The sequence below is a fragment of the Neomonachus schauinslandi genome, chromosome 15, assembly GCF_002201575.2.
Source record: "Neomonachus schauinslandi chromosome 15, ASM220157v2, whole genome shotgun sequence".
NCBI classification, from domain to species: Eukaryota; Metazoa; Chordata; class Mammalia; order Carnivora; family Phocidae; genus Neomonachus; species Neomonachus schauinslandi.
The window spans coordinates 58,695,010-58,718,328 of record NC_058417.1 but is presented as its reverse complement, the minus strand read 5'-3'; the positions used below and the strand labels follow the sequence as shown (position 1 = coordinate 58,718,328).

General features: G+C 59.1%; 5 protein-coding genes across 5 annotated transcripts in view; 3 read left to right on the top strand and 2 right to left on the bottom strand.

Annotated features, from left to right (window-relative positions):
• Window positions 1-50: 50 nt before the first annotated feature.
• On the bottom strand, window positions 51-5,022 carry CCDC137 (coiled-coil domain containing 137). Its single transcript, XM_021680789.1, has 6 exons — window positions 4,833-5,022; window positions 4,390-4,523; window positions 2,484-2,703; window positions 1,083-1,165; window positions 889-968; window positions 51-721 (listed from the first exon to the last, which is right to left on the bottom strand). The coding sequence occupies exons 1-6, from the start codon at window positions 4,961-4,963 to the stop codon at window positions 503-505; spliced, it is 867 nt and encodes a 288-aa protein (XP_021536464.1). The 5' UTR covers window positions 4,964-5,022; the 3' UTR covers window positions 51-502.
• A 129-nt stretch (window positions 5,023-5,151) lies between these two features.
• OXLD1 (oxidoreductase like domain containing 1) lies at window positions 5,152-6,632 on the top strand. Its single transcript, XM_021680790.1, has 2 exons — window positions 5,152-5,237; window positions 6,063-6,632. The coding sequence occupies exons 1-2, from the start codon at window positions 5,178-5,180 to the stop codon at window positions 6,480-6,482; spliced, it is 480 nt and encodes a 159-aa protein (XP_021536465.1). The 5' UTR covers window positions 5,152-5,177; the 3' UTR covers window positions 6,483-6,632.
• A 3,865-nt stretch (window positions 6,633-10,497) lies between these two features.
• PDE6G (phosphodiesterase 6G) lies at window positions 10,498-11,554 on the top strand. Its single transcript, XM_021680791.2, has 3 exons — window positions 10,498-10,643; window positions 11,015-11,055; window positions 11,478-11,554. The coding sequence occupies exons 1-3, from the start codon at window positions 10,498-10,500 to the stop codon at window positions 11,552-11,554; spliced, it is 264 nt and encodes an 87-aa protein (XP_021536466.1).
• Window positions 11,555-13,387: 1,833 nt separating this feature from the next.
• Window positions 13,388-16,568, bottom strand: TSPAN10 (tetraspanin 10). Its single transcript, XM_021680715.1, has 2 exons — window positions 15,832-16,568; window positions 13,388-13,760 (listed from the first exon to the last, which is right to left on the bottom strand). Exons 1-2 carry the CDS (start codon window positions 16,566-16,568, stop codon window positions 13,388-13,390), a joined length of 1,110 nt encoding a protein of 369 aa, XP_021536390.1.
• An 876-nt stretch (window positions 16,569-17,444) lies between these two features.
• Window positions 17,445-23,319, top strand: part of NPLOC4 (NPL4 homolog, ubiquitin recognition factor) — a 66,214-nt gene continuing 60,339 nt past the window's right edge. Inside the window, 1 exon segment of the mRNA XM_021680716.2 lies at window positions 17,445-17,533. Coding sequence (XP_021536391.1) covers window positions 17,445-17,533 — 89 coding nt within the window.

Here is a 23,319-nt window from a genome sequence, read left to right as displayed (position 1 = left end):
CGCCGGTCCACCTAGCATCCTCCCCCCCCCCCCCCCCCCCCCCCCCCCGCTCCGGCCTATGCTTCCAGCCGAGCTGCGCTGTTGAACACACAGAGCTTCAGTTAGATTCAGCTGACCAAGTCTGCAATGTCTCCAGCAGACTGGCGCTGAAGGACAGGATTATGGGATCGTCCCCCCTAAAGCGGCCCTGGGTTATATGAGCCTGGACCTGTGTATTCAGAACACAGCTGCGATGAACGATGCTAGGTGTGCCCGACTGGCTGTGTCCCAGATGTGCTGGCCACTCTACGGACACCTGGGACAGATCATGCTCTGTGAGGGACAACCCAGCAAATGGTCACTCACAGAAAAGCCCTCTTAGGGAGAAAAAACGAGGGAGCAAAGGCCCGGAGCCCTCTTCTGCACTGGAGAGCAAGTACTTGGAGGGCCTGGGAGTCCCAGCATGTGTTCCAGGCCATCTACGTCCTCCCCAAACCCAGGTGTGGAGGCCCTGGTCTCGCCGTCACAGATGCGTCTCTGCCTTCTTCCTGGAAGCCAAGTGGGGGGAACAGGGCGGCTGCGGTGACTGAGCCCCCTGCCGCTTCTTTAGCGCCCTGTAGGCCTGCACGGCCCGCTCTCTCTCCTCCCCAATAATCCGCTGCCGGGCCAGTGACGTGGTCAGAGGCTGGGACACGCCACCAGGGCTCAAAAGCATCCTCAGCATCAGCGATTTCTTCCCAGGCTAAAAAACAGAGATGGAAGGTTGAGGCACAGTTGGGGAAAGAGGAGAGATAAGAAAGGGCCCATGTTGGTCCTCCAGCTGTATGCCCAGTGAGAACGTGGCATCCCGCGTGTAGGCCCCGGACCACACGGCCCTGGGGGACAGCCAGGGCAGCTGCCCCTGCTTACCTGACCCCGACTTGTGCTCGTCCTGGGCTGGGCGGTCAGCTCTGGGGGCTGCAGGGCAACCTCGCCAAACTGCACCGTGTCTGGAGAGGCAGAGGAACACAACTGATGCCTCTGGCCACGCGGCCACCCATGCGCTGCCCCCCACCGCCGAGGCACAGGCCCGGGGCCCACACGATCACTTCAGGAGGACCTACCTCGGAACAGCTCCTGCTCCAGCCCTTCTGCGGCCTTCTCCTCCCTCCGCCGCCGGACTCTATCCAGCCGCCGTTTCTGGAAGCTGGGGAAGAAAGCACAGTGCTGTTCAGATTCCCAAGTCTCATCTCACGGGACTCAAAAGGCGGAGGTCACCCATGCCCAGGAGGTTGCCCCACAGCAGAGCCCAGCGAGCTCCTGCCAAGTCCCCACTCTAGTGACCGCCTGCCCCTCACAGCCGGGCACTCAGAAGAGCAGGCCTCTGGGGTTCCAAGGCCACATTCGGAGGGGGGGGCGACTGTGCCCCCAGAGCACCTCTGACGGCGTCTGGAGACGTTCTGGGTTGTCCCAATGGGGGGGTGCTCCTGGCACCTCGGGTAGAGGCCAGGCTGTCGCTCCACACCCTAAGCGGCCCCCACCCCAGACAATCTCTGGCCCCACGCGTCGCCTGGGCTGCTGCATCTGAAGGGTCTCGCAGAGCAGCGCTGTGTTTGAGGGGTGGCTGTGGCCCCGGATGGTGCGTGGTTCAGGTTTTCTGTGATGTACTTTTCGTCACTTGGCCTGACCATGAGCACAAAGAGCGCTCAGATGCGGCAGCGCCACGGGACCGCAGACCATCTCCAACTCCCACAGCTGTGACAGACACTCCCGACGAAAGCTTGGGTCTGCCCATCTCAAAGGCTGCAGCTGTGGTAGAAACATCTCAAAAAGCCCTTGTTTGTCAAAACCACCTCCCCGCCCGTGCCCACAGGCCCAGGGAGGTGGCACAGGGCTTCCTTCCCAGACTTCTCCAGGGCTGAGGGGCAGGGGAGCTACAGCGGGCGGTGGGCTCCCTCCTGGTGCCAGACGCCGCCCTCAGGAGCCCTGCAAGGACTTCATCCGAGCCCCCGCTGGAGATGCCGGTATCCCCGCTTTACAGATGAGGCACTGGAGCTGAAAGAGGTCGCAGGACTTGTGTGGATGGCACAGCTGAAGGCCCTCAAACTTCTTTCATGGAAAGGACCCCAGTCCAGGTCCTCGAGGAGGTGGTGTCAGCCAGCCACCCAGAGCTGCGTGGGATCCCCCAGTGGCCAGCAAGCCTTCCTGAGGGACCACCAGCCTCATCTTTTCCCCTCTCTCTATTGCAACTGGCCAGGGTGGGCAGCAGGCCCTTGACCTCATCTGGCTCTTGGGCCCCTTTGATGCTTTCCCAGAGAAAGGCAAAGACAAATCTGGCCCTTCAGAGTTCCGTGGGCTCGGAGACTCCCTGAACCCCCAGGGTTGAAAAGCTCTGACGTAGAGAAAAACAGGTTTTCACTTCTCTCTGTGCTCCCCCTGAATCGGGGTGGGGTGGGACTCCCCCAGGAAGAAAACACTATCGATGCAGAGAACGGTCAGGGGACCCCCAACCCCACTCCACTCACGCTTTCTTCCGCTCTGACTTCTTTCTGGGAGCTTCTTGCACCTCGGGCTGCTGGGCCACCTGGTTCTTGCTGAGGAAGAGCACGTGCTGGGCCTCCTCCTCCATTCGCTGGATATAGGCCCTGTCAGATTCCCACTTCCTCTGCTGGAACTTGGGGACAGCGATGTCCGGCTCGGCTCCTTTTGCTTCCTTCTCCAGCGTCTTTCTGAAGGCTGCCTGGGCTGAGACCAAAGGGATAGGTCAGGCGGTGTGGTGCCAGGCTGGCCAGGGCCACAGGGAAGGAAGACCAGACTCAAGTGGGGGCAGCTCGGACACCCATGTGGATGGGAGCCCCACAGCCCACTGCTGCAAGTCACAGATGTCCACCACAGCTTGGTTAAGAAAGAAAATAGGAAAGAACCTGAATGTTAATCATCAACGGGGGACTGGTTGAATAACTACCCTATCTTCATGCGAAGACTTCACTGCACAAACCCAGAACATTACGCAATGCACAGAATGAACATGTAGCTTTCCCATCCTAAGTATGTGAAAATGTGCAGGATATTTCTCTTGGGCAGGCACAGCAGAAAATGAACAGCGCTTTCTTTCAGGGCAAAAGAGCAGGATTCAGAGACAGGGAGGGAGGCCGTGCCGTCCATTATACCGTACACCCGTTTGCTTTACCACGTATGAGTTTATGTCTTAAATCACCAAAAACAAGAGCCAGCTCCGTAAAGCACAGTTCAAACTGTGGTTTCTTCTGCTGGGGCCGGTGTGCATCCTCTACTTCTCACGTTCCCTGCCTCTTTCTGTCACTGTCTCTTTGATGCTCATATAACCCCCAACGAAAAGCATGAGGTTTACAAAGAAATTATAAAACAGCACTGATGGGGCGCCTGGATGGCTCAGTCATTAAGCGTCTGCCTTTGGCTCAGGTCATGATCCCGGGGTCCTGGGATCGAGTCCCACATCGGGCTCCCTGCTCGGCGGGAAGCCTGCTTCTCCCTCTCCCACTCCGTCTGCTTGTGCTCCCTCTCTCGCTGTCTCTCTGTCAAATAAATAAATAAAATCTCTGGGGCGCCTGGGTGACTCAATTGCTGGGCGTCTGCCTTCGGCTCGGGTCATGATCCCAGGGTCCTGGGATCGAGCCCCACATTGGGCTCCCTGCTCCGCGGGAAGCCTGCTTCTCCCTCTCCCACTCCGTCTGCTTGTGTTCCTGCTCTCGCTGTCTCTCTCTCTGTCAAATAAATAAATAAAAATCTTAAAAAAAAAAAACAAAACAGCACTGATGTAAAAACAATCTCATATGTGGGGAAACAAATGTAAATACACAAAACACCATCCTGCTGGACTCCATTCCCCAAAATCCCGAGCGTTATCTCTGGCAGAGGCTGACAGGTGGCCACCCAACCTGGCCCTGGATGAGGGGTTGGAGAGGTAAGTTTTCCGGGGGGCGTCTGATCAACTCCCTCCCCCCTTAACCTCCAGAAAACATCCACTCTTGCCCCCCATCGTTTCTGCACTCCCGCCCAAGAAACGGCCGTTTCTCACTTGCAAGAGCTCCCCTGGCCTGCCCTGTCCACTCCCTCAGTTGTTACACGGGGATCTTTTCTCCAAGTCAGTCTGAACCCACCATCGCTTCTGATGGATCTCCACTAGTTTGGGAGGGGAACCAAAAATCCTAACAGGAGGCCCCAGGGGCTCCTTCTGGAGCCTCATCCGAAACCACACTGCCACCTGCTGCCAGCCACCTCTGTGGCCCTGGTGACATCAGCCTTCGGTCAGTGCTCCACAAGCTCCTGCACCTTCAGACTGCTGGGTGTCTGCGGATCTCTGCTGCCCGAAGCACGATTAAACATTTAGTCAATTAAGTGGACTGGGGCACACAAAGCTGTATGGCCACCCAGCGTGAGCCTGCACGTTACCTTGTTTCTTCCTCTTTTTGTTACTGATGGGATTTTTCATCTCCTGGCGGCTCCTCATAATCTCTCGGAGCCGGAAGGGGATTTCCTGCTCATCCCGGTTCTTAGGCTTGCAATTCACTTTCTTCTTTTCTTTGCTGGGAGCGAGAACAGGAGGGTGAGACGCGTCCTAAGTTCAGCATAAGCAGAATCGGAGACACTGAAGCTGAGCCTGGAAAGCGAACCTGGCTGCCGGGGGCGCCGGGCGAGGGCGCATCCTCACAGGAGACTGCCCCTGACCTGGGTTCTCGCAGGTCGCTGGGGTGAGGGGCTCTCCCGAAGCCCCAGGAGGGCAGGGGCCGACCCTGGAAGTGGCTACTGCCACGCCGGAGACCCTCACGCCTCCGCTCACCCGGCCGAGCCTCCCGCGCACCCACGGGTAGGGACTGCGGGGCGCGGAGACCTACCTGCGCGGCCCGGGCCATGGCGCTGAGCGCTGCTTCCCCCGCAGCTCCTGCGGCCGCCCCTGCGGCCGCCCAGGACCCCCAGGCCCCGCCGGCCCCACGGGCGGAGCACCTCGGCGCCAGGGTCCAGCCATCCGCACACCGCGGGCTGCCAGACTAAACCACTTCCGCCTTTCCGCACAGTCCCGCCCCACGATCGCCATTTCCGCTTCCTGCACTTAGGTCTGCGCCCATTGGGACGGTGCTGCTCCCTGGCGGATCGGGATTGGCCAGAGCGGCCGCCCCTCACGCCGCCTGGGGCGGGGCCCGGGGCTGCGGCGCGCGTGCGCTTTGGCCCGGCCGCAGGTGATGCTGCTCCGGAGCTTGGTTGGGGGAGGCCGGACGGTGGCCGCCGCTGCCTGCGGTCCGGCAAGTACCAGCGGGGCGGGGGCCGGGGCGGGGCGCGTTCGGGAGGCGGGGGCCCGGCAGGGACCGGAGACGCCCGGCCCGCGCCGCCTGGTGTCGTTCCTGTCTTGGCCCCGGCTCCGCGGGAAGGGCCGCCCTGCGCTGGGCCGCCGGTTCGGCAGTATCCCTTGCATAGCCCCTTCATCTCTGTCTTCCTCCCAGGTCATCCCCCAAAGGTCCCGGGGGCACCCCCCCCCCCCCCGCACCGGGCACCGCGGGCAGCCTTCCCTCCCTTCTCCGGCCCCGGCCCCAGGGTCCTGTGTCTTGCTCTGGGGTCTCCGGGGCCTTCCACACTGACTGCCACCGCCCTGAGCTTACTTATTCATTCTGCCTAACTTCTGCGAGGAGCACGAGCTCCTTGGTCACTGCGGCTTCCCCAAGGGGCTGCACGTAGCTGGCGCTCAAGGGACACTGCCGAGGGAGTATCCGCATGGTCAGAGGGGAAGGCGCTCGGCTGCACTGGTTGGAGAGGGAGAAGCCGCTGTGTGGCCCCAGCCCGCAAGCTTCCACCCCGCCCCCATTCCTGCCCAAGGAGGTGGGGTTCCAGGGTACCCCCCACCCCACCATCTGCTGGAGTGTGCACCCAGTGCCTGTCCCTGAACCCATTTCTCCAGCCCTTACGTCCACTTTACAGAGGGGAAACCGAGTCTACAGATGCAGTAACTTGTCTAAGGTCTCCTGGGAAATGAGGAAGCGGGGAAGCACCTGGAGCCCCCTGCCAGTGACAGGAGGCTGAAATTTCCCTGGAGCTGGGGGCCGGCAAGGCCTTACCAGCGTCTGTCTTCTTAGGGGCCATGTCGACCCTCCAGCTGGGACCGGTGCCGAAGGCTTCCTGGAGGCGGCAGCGTTCTTTACAGGCCACACGCCTGGGTCCAAGTCCGTGAAGGCCACAGAGATTTTGGGAAGGACCATGTAGAGGAGGGCTCTCAATCAGGTGCAGATGGCACAGGGCAGCCCAAGTCGTCCTTGCCTGGCGGGGGCCCCCCAGAAGCCCGGTATCCCCTGCCGCCTGAGCTCCAGCCCCCCACAAACTGCTGCATGAGTGGCTGCCCCAACTGTGTGTGGGTGGAGTATGCAGACGCACTGCTGCGGCATTACCGAGATGGTGGCCAGGGGGCCCTGGCTGCCCTCGAGGAGCACGTGACTGACGAGAACCTCAAGGCCTTCCTCAGGATGGAAATCCAGCTCCGAGTGAGGAGTGGAGGCTGAGCCGACTTGCCCAACACCCACGCCGGCTCCAGCCTGACAGCTCCTTCTCAGGAAGCAGCACGGAGCTTTACTTGTGGCCCTTCGTGAGGCCGGAGTCAGACAGGAACAGAAGGAATTATTTAATGACTTCATCTGAGAATAAATAAGTCTGTGGTGATTAGACGGAGGCTTCTGTGTTCTTCTCTGTAGGGCTTACATTCCGTTGTCAAAGAAAGCAGGTGCAGCTTGCTGTTTATTGAGAGCCTGCAGCTTTCACCAACCTGTAAGGGTGAAGTAAGTTCCATTTCTTTGACGATCCACGTGATGACGACCCCAGGAGTCCCCTTCCATGTCCCAGCACCCCAGAAGTCCTGCCCCAAGGTCAGCTCTGGTTATTCTCAGTGGCAGAGGGAGGGCTGTCTGGTTCCATGACGTTGCTGTTGGCAAAGTCCTTGGCAGGCATGGACACCGGTAGGCAGCCTGAGAAGGGCCCCATTATTCCAGCTGCAGGGCTCCTTGGGGAGCTACCCATTCACCAGCCAGGTAGAAAGCTGTAGATCAGCCCGCAGGGGCCTGAGCCTCCAGTCCTTCCAACCCACTTAGACACAATGATCGAGGCGGTTGATCAGGGTGTAAGGACCCAGGGGCCTCCAGCATTAGCCCTAGAATCAGCCTCCCAGCACTAGCCTGGTCCTTGGCTGCAGACCCAGCCGCGGGACCATTCAGCCCGGCAAGAACTTCATCTTAGGGCCCTCACTGCCCGTCCCCATCTCCTGCTCACCCCCATCATGGAAATTGTCCCATCTTATCTCCCTCCCCCGACACTTCCAAGCGCTGAAACCAGTGGCCTGGATGGGGCAGGGGTTAAAGGAACTTGTGCGTGTTTTATCTCTCCTCATTTAAAGAAAAAACTAAGATTAGCATAAATTCATGAGGGGTTTGAGCTGATAAACAGGCCTTCCCAGGTAGGGGTCTTTAACAGAAAGCTGGTGTATCACATAGAAATGTGTGGGCAAGAGAATGGAAGCAAAGCACGGTGCCTAGTTAGACACCCGTGGTTCAGGCTGTCTTTCTGGACAGCTGCGTGCCCTCCAGAAACAGGGTTTATGGTGACACAAATCTATTAGGCTGTATCTCAGAGAGCATCTCATTTAACGTGTCCTCATACAGATTCAAAAACGTCCCAGAAAGAGAAAGCTTTCCTCCAGGGACAGCAGCACAGCAAAGCTTGGCAGGCTCTGAGGCTCTGTCAAGGGGTGGCTTATCTCAGAGATGTAGAGGTTTTCCGTATTTTTCTCCAAAATTCAGATTTATAAGGGTTTCCTGTATGGACCTGGGTACACGCACATGCGTACATCCGAAGGATCCTACTAAGTCAGCCCTACTGGGGAATGCAAGAGTCACGGCGACATCCTGTCCCCAGGGGCAGCCGCTGGCCTGGCTCCTTGCAGTGAGGCGGACTCCTCCCCCACGTAGCACGCGGCGGTGGAGGATGCCCGTGCAGCCCAGCACCAGGCTCGCCGAGACTCGCGCAGGTGCGGGTCTTGTCTGCTCATTCGTTCGTCTCTCAGGCGCCGGGTGACCACCTGTGACGTGTCTGGCACTGGGGTCCGGTAGGAACACCTGCCACACTCACTCTAACGTGGAAGACAGAGGTTACCACGAGTGTTACCCAATGTACAACTATATCAGCTGCCGTGCGGTCCTATGAGATACGCCTCCTGGTCTAGCCTGAGGGGTCGCCCTGAGGAAATGGTCCTGGGGCAGAGCTCTGACGTCCCAGGAAGAGGGAGCTGAGGGAACGAGGAGAGGTGCACAGTACACCAACAGACGGAGCAGCGGGTGCAAAGGTCCTGGGGTGGAAGGGGCTGGGAGCATGGAGAGTGAGGCGGATGGATAAAAGGTAAGGTCAAAGAGGTAGATAGTGACCAGACTACACAGGACTTTGGGGGCCACGAAGGCAGATTCTTTAGAGATCAGAGAACTGAAAATGGGGAGACCCAGGACGGCAGCCAGTGCAGTTTCTTCTTGGCTTCCAAGAGAAGCAGCTTCAGGAGTGAGTCTTGCCCATCCAGCAGTTTGTGTCGGCACATCCCATCTCCGTCCCGACCCCATCCCCAGGCCCTTGCCTGCCCCTGAGCCCCTTCCCTCATCTCCCTGACCCTCAGTGGTGGTGCCCTCCCGCCACCCTCCTGAGTGGCCCTGACAATCTCATTAGTGTCGTGTCAGAGGACAATCCTAATTGGCTTACCCAAGAGCAGGATAAATGCCCAGCCGGCCCCCTGCTGAGGGAGGTCTGGCCACTCACACCCATGGCTCCCTGAGACCTGCCCAGTGCTTGGTGAGTACTGACCTTCCCCAGTCGCCTTTCTTTCTTTTTTTTTTTTTTTTTAAAGGTTTTATTTATTTATTTGACAGAGAGAGAGACAGTGAGAGAGGGAACACAAGCAGGGGGAGTGGGAGAGGGAGAAGCAGGCCTCCCGCGGAGCAGGGAGCCCGATGCGGGGCTCGATCCCAGGACCCTGGGATCATGACCTGAGCCGAAGGCAGACGCCCAATGACTGAGCCACCCAGGCACCCCCCCCAGTCGCCTTTCTTGACAGCCGTTTACCCAAGGGAGCTGAATATCTGCACAGAGGGTGGGGAGTTGTTGGGCTTTTCACCGCCACACTGACGGCTGGATCTGCAGGAGTCTGTCCACTGTCCTAGTCAGAGCGGTTCTCCAGCCGGTCACTTTCAGCTCCCCCATATTAAAGGGTGGTTGCAGGCAATCCCCAAGGCCATACACTCTCAGCTAACTTGAGTGGTCATCAGCCAGAGACTGGACTGCGGCTGGGCCAGCTGGGAGAGCTTGGACCGTGGTTTCCACGAGGCCAGCATCTGACAGGGGGAGTTCCGTCTGGGTTAGGGCTGTGTGCACCGGGCCCATGGCCTGGGACTGGGGAAGGGGTCTGGCTGGGCCTACACCATCTAGGCTGTGAGGGGTGGGCATGATGGGGTCTGAGCTGCCAGGACCACCGGTGCAGGTCACCTTGGACCCCGTGTACATCCTCCTTGGCTGGTGCGGGTTCTGGCACGGAGGATGAATGTTAGGGAGGAAAGGTCCATGGTGGGATGCACCTGGTACTGGGTGCCCACCCCCACCACCCAGCCTGCCTTGCCCGCCAGCCGGTCTCAGCCCTGAAGCTCTAGCCAGCGGCTGGTGGTAGCCCAAGGCTGGAGTCAGGCACTGTAGCCCACAAGATCGGAGCAGCAAAGGGGGCCCATGAGGTGGGGCCTGGGGCATCTAGTGCCAGGGGCTCCTGTCTGTGTCCTGTGCTTAGCCCCAGAACCTTCTAGGCTCACGGCAGCCCTGAGGGATTAGAGTCGCCCTCTGGTGCTAATAGGCTTAGGGGAAGCCGAGTTGCCCTTGAGCAGGGTCAATGGGGCTTAGGGCATCCAGGGAGAGGCAGAGGGGAGGTCACCCTGTGCAGTGGGTTCAGAGACACCAGCAGGTGACACTATGTGCCCAGGGCAGTCTCCAAGCATAGTGAGTGGCCAGGGGATTTACCAGTAGAGGGAAGAAACTGCAGGGGGCTGGTTGCACAGCTCAGCTCGGGACTTCTCCTGAGACAGACCCCTCCCTGCCAGGCACCCTGCCCTCCACTTCTCTGTCACCCTTCGTTGGCACTGCCAGACGCCTGGCATGCCACCAGGAACGAGGCTGAGTGTCCCTACCCCGGTGATTGGGGTGGGGCACGCAGAAGGGGAGACAGCTGAGGGGGGTGCACCAGGGGGGCCACTGGTACTCTCATTCCCCCTGCCTGACCCCAGGTGCAGGCCCACGTGGAGATGGCGGGGGGCTGCCATCAGGGTCACGCTCAGGGCCTCCTGGGTTTCCTGTTTCAGGACTTCCTCTCTTCCGCTGGGTTGAGACCTGCAAGGGGGGCAGAAGCAAGGGGCTGACCAGGAGCCCTCCAGCCTGGTGTGCGTCCAGCCCACGGCGTGAGGGAGTCTAGAAGCCAGAGGTCGCCGTGGGCTCTCTGCCATCCTGGCCATGAACCTGGAGCCACCCAAGGCCGAGATCCGGTCAGCCACCAGGGTGACGGGGGGGCCCGTCACTCCCAGAAAAGGGCCCCCCAAATTTAAACAGCGGCAAACCAGGCAGTTCAAGAGCAAGCCCCCCAAGAAAGGCGTCCAAGGGTAAGCAGAGCTGGTGGAGGGCCAGCCGCAGGCTACACAAGAAGTGTGGGGGGGAGGGCACTGTAGAGCAGGGGGCTCGGCCACCCTTCCCTGGCTGGGGTCATTCCCAAGGGCCCCCATTCCTCAGCATGGGGGGCAGAGGGCTCAGGGGCTCCTGTCACCCTCTACCTGTTACTGCCAGATGGATCTGGAGACCACGCTCACTGCCGCTCAGGGACTCAGCCACAGCCCACCCGCTGGCATATGTCCCTGCACACTCACAGCCAGGGCGCGCTGGCAGACCCAGGGGCTGGCATTCAAGGGCACGTGTGCCCCCACGCACCCCCACTCCCCTCTTCCCGGCCACCGGCCCTGACCACTCTGTCCTGCAGGTTTGGGGACGACATCCCTGGAATGGAAGGCCTGGGAACAGGTATGATGGCTGCCAGGGTCTTCCCAGGTCCCCCTCACTCTCCCGCCTGTCCGTGCACCTGGGGCCCCATCCTTACTCCACTTTCCCCAGCCAAAGCTTATCTACAGCGCTGTCTCAAGCCCGTCCTTCCTTCTCTGCCCCAACATCAAGGTTTAGGCCTCACGGAGGTGGGGCTGCTCCCATTCAGTACTTGGGGGGGGGCTGGAAAAGCAACAAGGACGCCTTGATGTCCCCCTCTCTTCTTCCTGGCGTGCTGCATCCATCCTCTTCCACTCGACACCCTCAAGCTCGCGTGCCCTGGGGGAAGGGCTCCCCACCCAGGACTTCTGCTCTCGCCACATGGGGTGTAGACAACAGGGCATGGAGGGGGTGGTGGCCCCTGGGCCATGAGCCTCCTGGTGCCACTGTTCCTTCTCCTGCAGACATCACGGTCATCTGCCCATGGGAGGCCTTCAACCACCTGGAGCTGCACGAACTGGCCCAGTATGGCATCATCTAGCTCCAGAGCCTGACCCAGAGCCTCAGGGCCGTACCCCCTGCTGCCCGCCGCCGCCCCTGCTCGGGATTCCTGTGAGGAGGCCGGCCCCCCTGAGGGTGTCCAGGTTGCCCAGTTTGTGTCTGGAGACCCTTGCAGGGTGGCAACCTCAGGCCCCCAGATGCCAGTTACCAGAAGCCCACCAGCTCCCTGTAGGACACCCTGGGGCCAGTCAGGCCCTGCTTAGCTTCCAGAAACACTGGCCCACAGACCTTGTGTTAGGGCTGGAAAGCCAGGGCAGGGTCTCCCAGGAATGTCCCTCCCAGCCCACTCCCGTCCTGCTGTGTGGTGGTGAGACCAAGCTCCCCTCACTGGCCCTTCCCAGCTGCTGCCCTTGGGTTGGAGTGGGGGGCTGGGGGAGTCCTGGTGGCATCCGACCAACACCCCTCCAAACCCATCATCAGCAGGAAACGTCCTTTCCAACATGGCCCACGCTTGCTGTCCCTGTTTCAAAATAAACTCCGCATGCCCCCGCGCGCTCAGCTGGAGTGGGTTGTGTTGTGGGTGGGGGCAGGGCCCAACGGCGTGGGTCTCCAGCAGGAGCGTAGGGATGAAGGATGAAGGTGCAGGCTGGTGGGCGCAGCACGGGCCTGGCCAGGCTGAGAGGGAAGGAAACCCACTAAACGCTGCGTCTGGGCCTGTGGTGGCCGGGGGTCCATGCAGCAAGGCCGGCTAGGCTGGGAGGCAGTCGCGTGCATGCCCGGCCCCCGGAGCAGGCCTCCCCAAGGAGGCGGATGAGGCCCCGCAACAGCTCATGCGAGGAGGAGGGAGCCCTCAACCCTGCCTCACAGGTGAGGAAACAGGTGCAGAGAGATCGGGGAATTCGCTAAGTGGCCCAGCCAGCCTGTCCTTAGCTGTCCACTACCTCTGGCCAGGCGCCCGCACGGTGACCCAGGGTTCCACGCCTGACGCCACACCTGGGGGGATCGGGTGCACCCACGCACACAGGCCTGGTGAAATTCCCTAGCGGCAGCCGCCATCCGGGAGCCCGCCAAGTGTGTGTCCACGTGGACCAGGTGCGTCTGTGGGGCCTGTTCACACAGCAGGGACCAGATGGTGACTCTTGGGAAGGGCCCTCTGGGTCCCATTCATGTGAAAGCCAGAAAAAGCCACGTAACCGAAGGTGACGAGGGCCAGTCGGGGTGCCCCCAGGGAGGAGGCGAAGCAGCCTGCCGCGGCTGGCTCCTGACCTGGCGTGGGTCCGCACGGGTTTACGGAGGGACAAGTTCCTCACGCTGCCCACTTGAGACAGGTGCCATTTACTGTTGAATGATACAGCTCAGTAAAACTTATTCCCGCCTGGGCCTCGCCCTCGGCCACCACAATGGACAGGAAGGGGCCAGGCGGTGGTAAGGGAGTGGGGCCACCGGGGTGGGCCTCAGAGGTGGGGTCAGAATGGGGGTCGGGAGCAGGCATCAGAGGTGGTTGGAGGTGACAGTCAGGGGTGGGAGTTGGAGTTGGGGGCTTGCCGGCAGGATTTCATCCGATCCTCAGAGCCCTGTACTCTCCCCACCGGCCAGGTAGCTTTGCCTGGCAGCCCCCGTGGGAGGCGTGGCTTACACAGGCCACGCGGTGTTTGCAAGGGCTCCGTGGTTGAGAACAAATGTCTCCAAAAGAGAGTGAAATCAGGTGGTGGTACAGGGACTCATCCTTGCGGGGCCTGACAGAACTGGGAAGGAGGTGGGCATGGCCTGCCCTCAGGGAAATGGGCCCCTGTGGAGTGGGAGGTACAGCAGGTGGAGGAGGCCCGGGTGCCTGAGACCCAGCGTGGTTACTCGGACACCTTCCCTGGGTGTCCTACGGGGCTGTCAGCCCTGGGCCAGTTTGGCAGGGGACCTTTCCGTCCCCGCGGTTCTGGGGCTCTCCACCCCCCACCCGACGGACAGCCAGGGCCCTCACCAGCTGGGCGGCCAACAGGAGCTCCACCCCCTGCACGACCACAACCACGATTGTGCAGGCACCCACAGCCCGGACATTCCTGCGCAGCCACCCTCGGAGTGGAGGGCCACAGCCCTGCAGATGCACCCATCTCTGAGCAGCATCCTCATCCAGGCCCAGAGCTCTGAAGCCACACGGGTGGTTGACAGCCGCGCCATCTTCCCTGGGGTTGATGCAGCAGGAGGCAGGAAGGCGGCAGGCCTGGACCCCAGGGGAGCTGCAGTTAAAGTACCTGTAAGAGTACATCTGGGCATCGGTCCGGAGGGCAGGGCCCGCTGTTCGGGGCCCGGTGCTGAGTCAGGTGTCTCTTACCGGCCCTTCAAACGTCCACGCCCCACAGACACGCATGCACATGCGCACACGCACTTGTGCACACACAATAACAGCTTCCTGTGATTCATCCCGGCACCCGGTAGCCTCTGCACACGCAGGCAGATGTCAAAGCCTCTTGGCAGGAAGGGACATATTTGGTGAGACGGTTGAAGAGGAGACAAGCATGTGATGAGGGGTGGGAATCAGACAGCCTTGCCCGATAGGGGCTGCTGAGTTGGTCTGAGCAGGCAGAACCGGAGGGGAGAAGATGTGCTGAAGCCTGGGAGAGGTCGCCGTGCCTGTCAGCGGGTCGGTGCGGGAGGCTGAGGGGCAGCACTCGGCAGCCACGGGGCTCTCCTCACGGCCCCCAGCTCCAGGCAGCCTCCTCCAAGTGTCCCTGGCCTTTGACTGGGGTCCACGGTCCTGCACCTGCCCTCCCTCCCAGGCATGCTCTCATCCCCCAGAAGAGTGGGCCTCACTAAGGCAAGGACTCAAAAGCCAGTAGGATGGGTGACCACGTGACACCACAGGGGGCTGCCACCAATCCGAAGTCACACACAGCCCATGAATGAGAACACCCATGTGGATGCTTCTAGAACCCTTGTCACGTTTCAGTGACTGCTGGACACAAGTGGCTGGTTTTCAAGTCTCTGTATGACTCCCTCTCTCGTGGTCAGTTGTCCTCCAGCAAAATGTAAAAGATAGACTGCCCAGTGTTCCTAAATAGACAATGCTTACACACACCCACTCATACACACACACAGACACACGCGCACACACAGACAAGCATGCACACGCACATGCATGCACACACAGACACAGACATGCAGACGCGCAGACACAGAGACAGACACACACACCACCATGCACACGCACATGCATGTGCACACAGACACAGACATGCACACGCGCAGACACAGAGAGAGACACACACACACCACCATGCACACGCACATGCAAGCACACACAGACACAGACATGCACACGTGAAGACACAGAGATGCACGCACACACACCACCGTGCACACGCACATACATGCACACACAGACACAGAGACATGCACACGCGCAGACACAGACACACACACCACCACGCACACACACATGCACGCACACACACAGACATGCACACGCGCAGACACAGACACACACACACCACCACGCACACGCATGCACACACAGACACAGACACATGCACACGCGCAGACACAGACACACACACACCACCACGCACACGCACATGCATGCACACACAGACACAGAGACATGCACACACGCAGACACAGACACACACCACCACGCACACGCACATGCATGCACACACAGACGCAGACATGCACACGTGCAGACACAGACACACCACCACGCACACGCACATGCATGCACACACAGACACAGAGACATGCACACGAGCAGACACAGAGACAGAGACAGACACACACACACCACCATGCACACGCACATGCATGCACACACGGACACATAGACACACATACACACAGACACATGCAGACATACAGACACGAACAAGCATGCACACATGCATACGTGCATACACAGACAGGCACACACGCACACACCAGACACACATATATGGACAAGCATGTATACACACATACGTGCACACACAGTCACGCACACATGCACACGCTGTGGAGGGAGAACTGTGGAGTCTGGAACGATGTCCCCACTTAACAAGTGCATTTGACATTGAGACGTCTTGTATGATGACCTTACCAAAAACACTCGCCAAACTGACTTTCTAAGTCTGCTGGCTCAGCTTCTCCACTAAGATCCCTGTCCACCTGGTCCTGGTTGGAGGGAGCAGAAACACTCGGGGGCCCACGTGTGTGCACGGGCATGTGTGCACACACTCGTGTGTGCGTACAAGTGAGCATGTGTGCGAGTGAGTGCATCCATGTGAGTGCACGTGCAGTCCGGTCTGCTGGCCTCTGGGGACACCCCCCTTCCCCATGGGCTCCAGGACTCACAGGTTCCACGTCCAGTCCTGGTAGGAAGACACCCCACAGCACTGCAGCCCTAGCTGGACCTGGTCAATGAGGAAGCGCAGGTCCGGGTCATCCTGATAGTGGGTGATGGCCACACGCAGGGTGGGCTCCAGGCCATCCTGCAGCGGGCCCCAGAAGGCCACCAGCAAGGCACCCACCACAGCTTCCAGTGCCAGGAAGGCGATGAGACCCCCAGAGAAGCAGTGCAGCAGGCAAGCATTCTCGCAGAGGGCACCCAGGCAGCCCGCCAGGCTCACTGCACTGACCACCAGCCCCCCCAGTGTCAGTCCCAGCAAGGGGTCTTCGGGCAGGGCTGCCCCCCGGCTACTCCCCAGAGACCCTTTGACAGCCAAGCCCCAGAGCCCAACAGCCAGGGCCAGCAGACCAAGCAGAGAGAAGAGGAAGTTGAACAGGAAGGTCAGGTACTTCAGGCAGCTGCTTCCCAAGGGGAGAGAGGAGGCCGGGTCTCCCCCAAGGCCCGTCCTCCAGACCTGGTCCTCTCGGGGTGCCGGCCCTGGGCGGCTTGAAGTGAGTGGGCTGCTCCCGGGGAGGGGCTCCTCCTGGCACCCGGTGCCCTGTGGAGGAAGGAGGAACACACAGGGAGACCTCACCAGCAGGACGTGATAATCAACAGGGAGGTCACCTCCTCGTGGCAAGGGGAAGAGACTAGACAGTGGATAGAGGACACTCGGGGACTGGAGATGGCTGGGGAGGACCATGGCGGCCTCCAGGCTTGTCACCCGGCCAGGCAGCAGGGGGACAGGAAGGGCCTGTCTCCTGCAGAACGGAGGGACAGCTGCACCCTGCCAGTTCATGGTGGAGAGTAAGCGAGGCAATACTGGGAGACCGGCGTGGCACGAACACACGCCGCTGCTTCCCCCTCTCAGACCAGCCCCAGTGTCCCAGGACCCGCGCAGTCCGCCCGACTCTCTGAGCGCAGACACGGTGCTGGGCCAGCCAGGCTCCCAGAGCAGGGAGGAGACCAGGGCTCTGTGGGAGGCAGGAGCCCTGCTTTGCCCTCCAGCGATGCTCAGCCACGCTCTGGGGCACTGGTCATACCAAGTGTGGAAAGTAAAGAAGTGCTGACCCATCTCCCGCCCCCAGTTCTCCCACAGCGGAGTGGCTCAATGATCGTGAGGTTTGGAGAAGCTGCTGACTCCGTCCCACTTCGTCCCTTAACCAACAATCTCCATTTCAGATCTGCTTGCCCCCCACCCCCAACGCTCTCCACCTGCAGGCAGGTGTGGGAGAAACTTCTGTTCTCTCCCTGCAGGGAGGAGAGGGACAGCCTGCCCTTGAAATCTGGGAGGAGAATTCGGAAGCTGTGGCCCCACACCTAGACAGGGCTTCCCTTCCAAACCAGTTTCCCAGGAAGAAGCTGCCCTCCACTCCCCACACCTGACCCTGCATTGAAACCTCATTCACTGTGAACTTGGAGGAGATGAAAGGAGTATTTATCAGCCCCCCAGACCCCAACAGTCAGTGGGAGCAAAAGGACAGGCTGCTGGATGCCAGGCTGGGGGGGCCTGGGGCTGCCGGAGGCCGTGGGCGTGGGCCAGGAAGTTATCCTGCAGCTTCGCGGCCAGCCGGGAGGGATGTCGGGAGCCAGAACTCGTTGTCTTGCTTCCAGAACCACAGGCAGCCGTGGGGAAGGGGCAAATAGGGGCGGCAAGAAGGCCGAGAGGTCGCAGGTGGAGGTGGATGGGCAGGACATGAAGGAGGCGCTGAAGGCCCCCGTGAGCATGTCCCCTGGGTGTGTGCTTTTCTCAGAGTGTGGATGCACCGCACACCACGTCAAACACAACGGCAAGGATAGGAAACATTCCCGAGTTGGGGCAAAGCGCTGGATGAGGATAAAGCACCTGATTAGTGAAACCCCCACCGCAATCTTAGCTACTCGTTGGTGTCCACCTACTGGCTAGCCCCAGCACACAGAAAGGCTCAGGGTTGGGCCTGGGGCCAGGGTGGGTGAGAACCGGCCTGAGGTCCTCCCGAGGGCTTTCGGGGGTGGAGACAGTCCCAAACGGGGGGGGGGGGGGCAGAGGGCACCGGGCACTGGCTTACCTGGGACAGCAGGGGGCTCCTTTCCCCCTCCTCCATTCTGCCCCAGGACAGGTGTGCTGGTCCCCTGCTTGGCGTCTCTAGCTGGACCCCTGGAGCTGGAGCTGCCTGCCCTCAGCTGTCCTGTGAGCTCTGCAGCCCAGGGCCCGGTGAGCTGCGAGCACAACCAGGACACCCCAGTCACGACCAGATCATGTGAGGCGTCACGTTGCAGGGCTTAAGACAGTCTCTGCTTTTGAGATGCAGACCATCCTTCTCGAGTGCAGATTTTCAGCCTCGCTCTCTGGATTCCCTGGAGCTCTGGGCAGGCATGATGAGGGCGGGGCTGTCACGCCGTGCCCACCGCTACAGGGCCCCCGTCCGTGCGGGCCTCGGCCTGGCGGGCCAGCGGCTGCTCCTTCAGGTCACCCAGGACATCAGACCCCTGAGAACTGGCTCGCAGAAACAATCCTGGGAGACCCACCAGCAGTTAAATGCCAGGTCATCCCTCAAGTTATTCACTGTAAGAATGACACAGTATCCACTGGCCAGATCAGGTCCTTCCTGGTTTTGAGGGACATGGGCTCCTTCCTCCTCCCGAGCTTCTCTTCGCAGGGGCGGACTCTGTCACAGTCCACGTTGTGCCCTAGTGCTTGGAAGGACCCGGGCCACGCAGCTGCCCCGCGCACAGGGGCGCTCAAGGCTCCCTGACCCTGCCCTGCCCTGTCCTCTCTCCTCTGCTTGCATTGCTTGCGTCACGGTGGGAAGGCAGACTCAGAGCGGATCCCCCCACTACCAGCGCTGTGAGAACATGGGCACATAGCTCTCCATACCTCCCCCATGCCTTTGTGAAGTTGTGACATGAATGTCGGTCTCTGGCTTGCAGGGACCTCTGGAGGCTGTGGGGGACCCCTTGGCGAGGCCACGTGCCCAGCCTGTCTTCACCTTCCTCTCCCCTGCTGTTCCTTGGCTTCTTTTGTTTGACATTCGAGCCCCAGCCTCTCTTCCTCACTTTACCCGCCACCTCACAATCCAGCCACATGGACTGCTTGCTGGCCCCAGGCAGCCCAGCTCTCACGTGCCCTTGGCCTTTGCCGTCCCCTGAAATCTCCGTGTCCAGCTCCAGGCCACATCCTGCCCCGCAGGCGGAGGCCTCCCCTCTTCTTCTGGGACACTCTTCTCTTCGTTTTGTAGTTATTTGTGTTCTTGTTTCATGCCCCCCACCCCAGCTTCCCGCACGACAACCACCCAACTGAGCCCAGCCTCGATTCCCGACCTGCAGGATCAGGAGGCTGGTAAATGGCTGTTGTGTGAAGCCACTAAGTTTTGAAAGAGTTCATTTCACAGCATCATTGTGACAACAGATTTACAGTAGATATACAATTATACAATAGATAAATGGGACAATGGATCACTGATCGAAGTCCGGGAGTGTCCTGAGTCCTGGCGATACAGCAGTGGAAAAACCTGTCAATCCCTAGTCAGCAGGACCTTACCTCTGGTGAAGAGGAAGTCATAAAGCGAGGGGGGAAAGAGGTGAATATATGTGATTTTACACGGTCGTCAGAGGTCTGAAGCCAGGACAGGAGGGTGAAGAGTCAGGGGGCTGTCGCCTTATGTAAGGTGATCGGGGAAGGCCTCACTGTAAGGTGTCTGGCTCCTAGGTATGTACCCCAAAGAACTGAAAACAGGGACTCAAACAAATACATATACACGCATATCCACGGTAGCATTACCTACAATTGCCAAAAGGTGGAAACAACCCAGATATCAATCAGCAAAGAATGGATAATCAAAATGTGCTCTATGCACCCAATGGAATATCACTCAGCCATAAAAATGAGCTCTGACCCCTGCTACAAAGCGGGTGGACCTGGAAAACGTTCCGCTCAGCGAAAGAAGCCAGACACTAAAGTGCACATACATATCATTCCGTTGACATGAAATACTCAGAACAGGTAAGCCTGGTGGTTGCCGGTGGCTGGGGGAGGGGAATGGGAAGCTGCTGCTGAATGGGTGTGGGGTGTCCTTCTGGGGGTGATGGAAATGTTTGGGAAGTAGATACAGGAGGTGGTTATATCACATCGTGAAAGCACTAAATGCCACTGAATTGTTCACTGAATAATGGTTGACTGCATGCTGTGTGAATTTCATCTTAATTAAAAAAACAAAAAGAGGGGGCGCCTGGGTGGCTCAGTCGTTAAGCGTCTGCCTTTGGCTCAGGTCATGGTCCCAGGGTCCTGGGATCGAGCCCCACATCTCGGGCTCCCTGCTCAGCAAGGAGCCTGCTTCTCCCTCTCCCACTCCCCCTGCTTGTGTTCCTGCTCTCACTATCTCTCTCTCTGTCAAATAAATGAATAAAACAAACAAACAAACAAAAACAAAAAGAGGAAGGGGAGAAACGTGGGGAAGGGAGGGGAACGAGCCAGGTGGATTTTCTCAGGTGGGGTCCCCTCCGAGGGAGAGGGCATGGGGTGAAGGAGCATCATGACCCGACTCCCGCTGTGAAGGGAGGGCTCAGGCTGCGGTGTGGCAGGCCGCAGTTCAGGGCAAAGACGAAAGCTGCAGATTTGATCCCGTGCAGCCAAGCCTTCACTCATCTCTTCCTTGAAGTGACAAACCCAGACCCCCTTGGTTACTGCATCCAGCTCCAAGGCCAGGCTCTCGGGGTGACGACAATCACCTCTCCAGCAGTGTCTCACTCCTGTCCTGATACTGGGCGACGCTGAATGAAATTATAGTTACCAGCACGGGGAGGGACTGAGTTGCGTTTCCCCCAAATCCCTATGTTGAGGTTCCCACCCCTAGAACCTCAGAAGATGATCTGGAGAGACGGCCCTTAAGGAGGCAGTCAACTTAAAATGAGGCCAGTGTCCTCATACGAAGAGGAAACTAGGACACACAGAGACACCAGGGATGCCTGAGCACAGAGGAAAGATACAGCGGTCTGCCAGCCAAGGAGAGTGGCCTCTGAAGAACCCGACTGGCTGTCTCCTTGATCTCCGGCTTCCAGCCTCTGGAACCAGGAGAAAATAAATTGAAGTTATCCCGTCTGTGGAATTTTAAGACAGGCCTGGCAAAGTGATACAATTGCTCATATAACTTTTTTAAAAAAGTCAACATAGTATCTTCCCAGTGCAGTGGAGGAGGTTAAAAAGGTAAGCAGCAAACAGCAGATAACACACCTGTTATCACGCAGTGCTTGCCCGTGAGCACCCCCGGGGACCTTGTGGAGAAGCCGGAGTCTTGCCCTTCTGTAGAATGAATATGTTTGGATAGAAGAGAAGCGAAAAGATCAGAGGCCATTCTGTAAAGAAGAGGAAAGAATAAGAGCGGAAGGATGTGTGTTGGCAAAATGCAGCCTGGTACCGTGGTCTTTCAGGCAATCCTGCCTGCTCTCCCTCCTTGTCTTGGATCTCGCGCCGCGCAGCCTATGTCCTCTGGGCTATGGCCTCTTCCCCCGTCTCCCTGCTCCTCTTTCTGCCTCTCCATGCTGTCTCCTGTGCATTCGGCTTCCAGAGAATCCTCCTGAAACACAACAGAAAGCATGCCTTCTTTGCTCTCATCCCTCCAAAGGCTTTCTAACATAACACACTCAGAATAGAATCTAAAGGCCTTTCCACGTCTCACATGGTTCTTCCCAACCCAGCCCTCCTCTGCCCTCACTCGTGATGCTCCAGCCACACCAGCTTTGTTGTTCCTGGAGCACCAGCACGTCCCAGGCCCCAGGACCTTTGCACATGCTTTCCCCACATCCTATTTCACTCTTCCCTCAGATACTTTATCTGGGACCTGCTCACACCTCATCTCCTCAGAGAGGTCTTTCTTGATGGTCTTATGTAAAATAGCCTCTCACCCTCCACCCCCTCCTCTGCTATGGTTGTTGGCTACAGCACATTGCATATTTAACATATTTGTTGTGTTTACAAGCTGCCTCCCGCTGGTAGATTCCATCAGGGTGGGGATCTCCCCTGCCTCTGCTGTCTTCCCAGCATTAGCCATGCGACTCGCAGAGTTAATAGATCCTTGCGGATGGGATGAATAGGCAAGCTGAACTAGAGGCCGAAACCGAGATGATAGAACAGATTGTGTTGTCAACACTGATACTGTTAACAGTGATACAAACCCAGGGAACTTAAGGAGTGGGGATGGGGAGGAAACAAGGGCGACTTTTTCAGCACAGGAGATACATAAATACAACCTGGAGTTGAGCCATGGGGTTAAAAAAAAAACATAGATTCTGGCATCCTGGACGTCTTTGTAACTTTTCCCCAAAGTCCCGGGAAAGGTCTGCTCCAGAATTTGCAGGGCCTGGTGCAACATGAAAACGGGGCGGGGTGGGGGTGGGGGGCTCCCCGTTGAAAACCATGAAGAATTACAAGAGGCTGACAGCTAAGCCCTGGACCCCAGCACGAGGCCCTTCCTGCCGGGTCGGCGGCCCAGGAAGCCGGCCCTGGGGACAGGTCTCAGGATATCCCATCTCCGTGGCAAGGGACGCTGCCCTGAAATGCAGTTTATTTTCATTTTTTTTAAACTAAAGATTTTATTTATTTATTTGACAGAGAGAGACACAGCGAGAGAGGGAACACAAGCAGGGGGAGCGGGAGAGGGAGAAGCAGGCTTCCCGCGGAGCAGGGAGCCCGATGCGGGGCTGGATCCCAGGACCCTGGGATCATGACTTGAGCCGAAGGCAGACGCTCAACGACTGAGCCACCCAGGCGCCCCTGAAATGCAGTTTGTTTTTTTTTTTTTAAAGATTTTATTCATTTATTTGACAGAGACACAGAGAGGGAATACAAGCAGGGGGGAGTGGGAGAGCGAGAAGCAGACTCCCTGCCAAGCAGGGCCCCGATGCGGGGCTCGATCCCAGGGCCCTGGGACCACGACCTGAGCCGAAGGCAGACGCTCAACGACTGAGCCACCCAGGCGCCCCTGAAATGCAGTTTAAATTCAGTTGTTTCTCTTGTGTTAGATTCGTGGAAATGCCTTCTTTCCTTTTCCATATCATGACGGTGTGATGTCACCGTCCTGATATGGTGCCTCTCTCTGCATGTGACCCGCAGGACCTAGGGCATATGCAATTTCCCCTAATGACAACCCAGCAATGAGGATTTCTGGGCGAGACTCGGACGCTTGCTTTTGTTTCTTCTCGGACCTCCCTGCGTTGCCTGAACTTTCGGAAAGGAGCGCGGGTCACGAAGTCTTCCTCCCTGGGGCCTCCTTTCCGCCTGCGGCGCGGGGCGCAGGACCCCGCGCGCCCCCCTCCCGCGGGCTCGGGGCCGCCCCGCCTGCGCATGCGCGGGCCGTTGGAGGGCCGGAACTCGGTTTCGGGGCTGCGCGGCCGGCGGAGCGCGTTGGGCGAGGCGCCGGACGTCGCGCGGCGGTGGCGGCCGGCGGCGAAGCTGGAGCGGCGGTGGCGGCGGCGGCGGG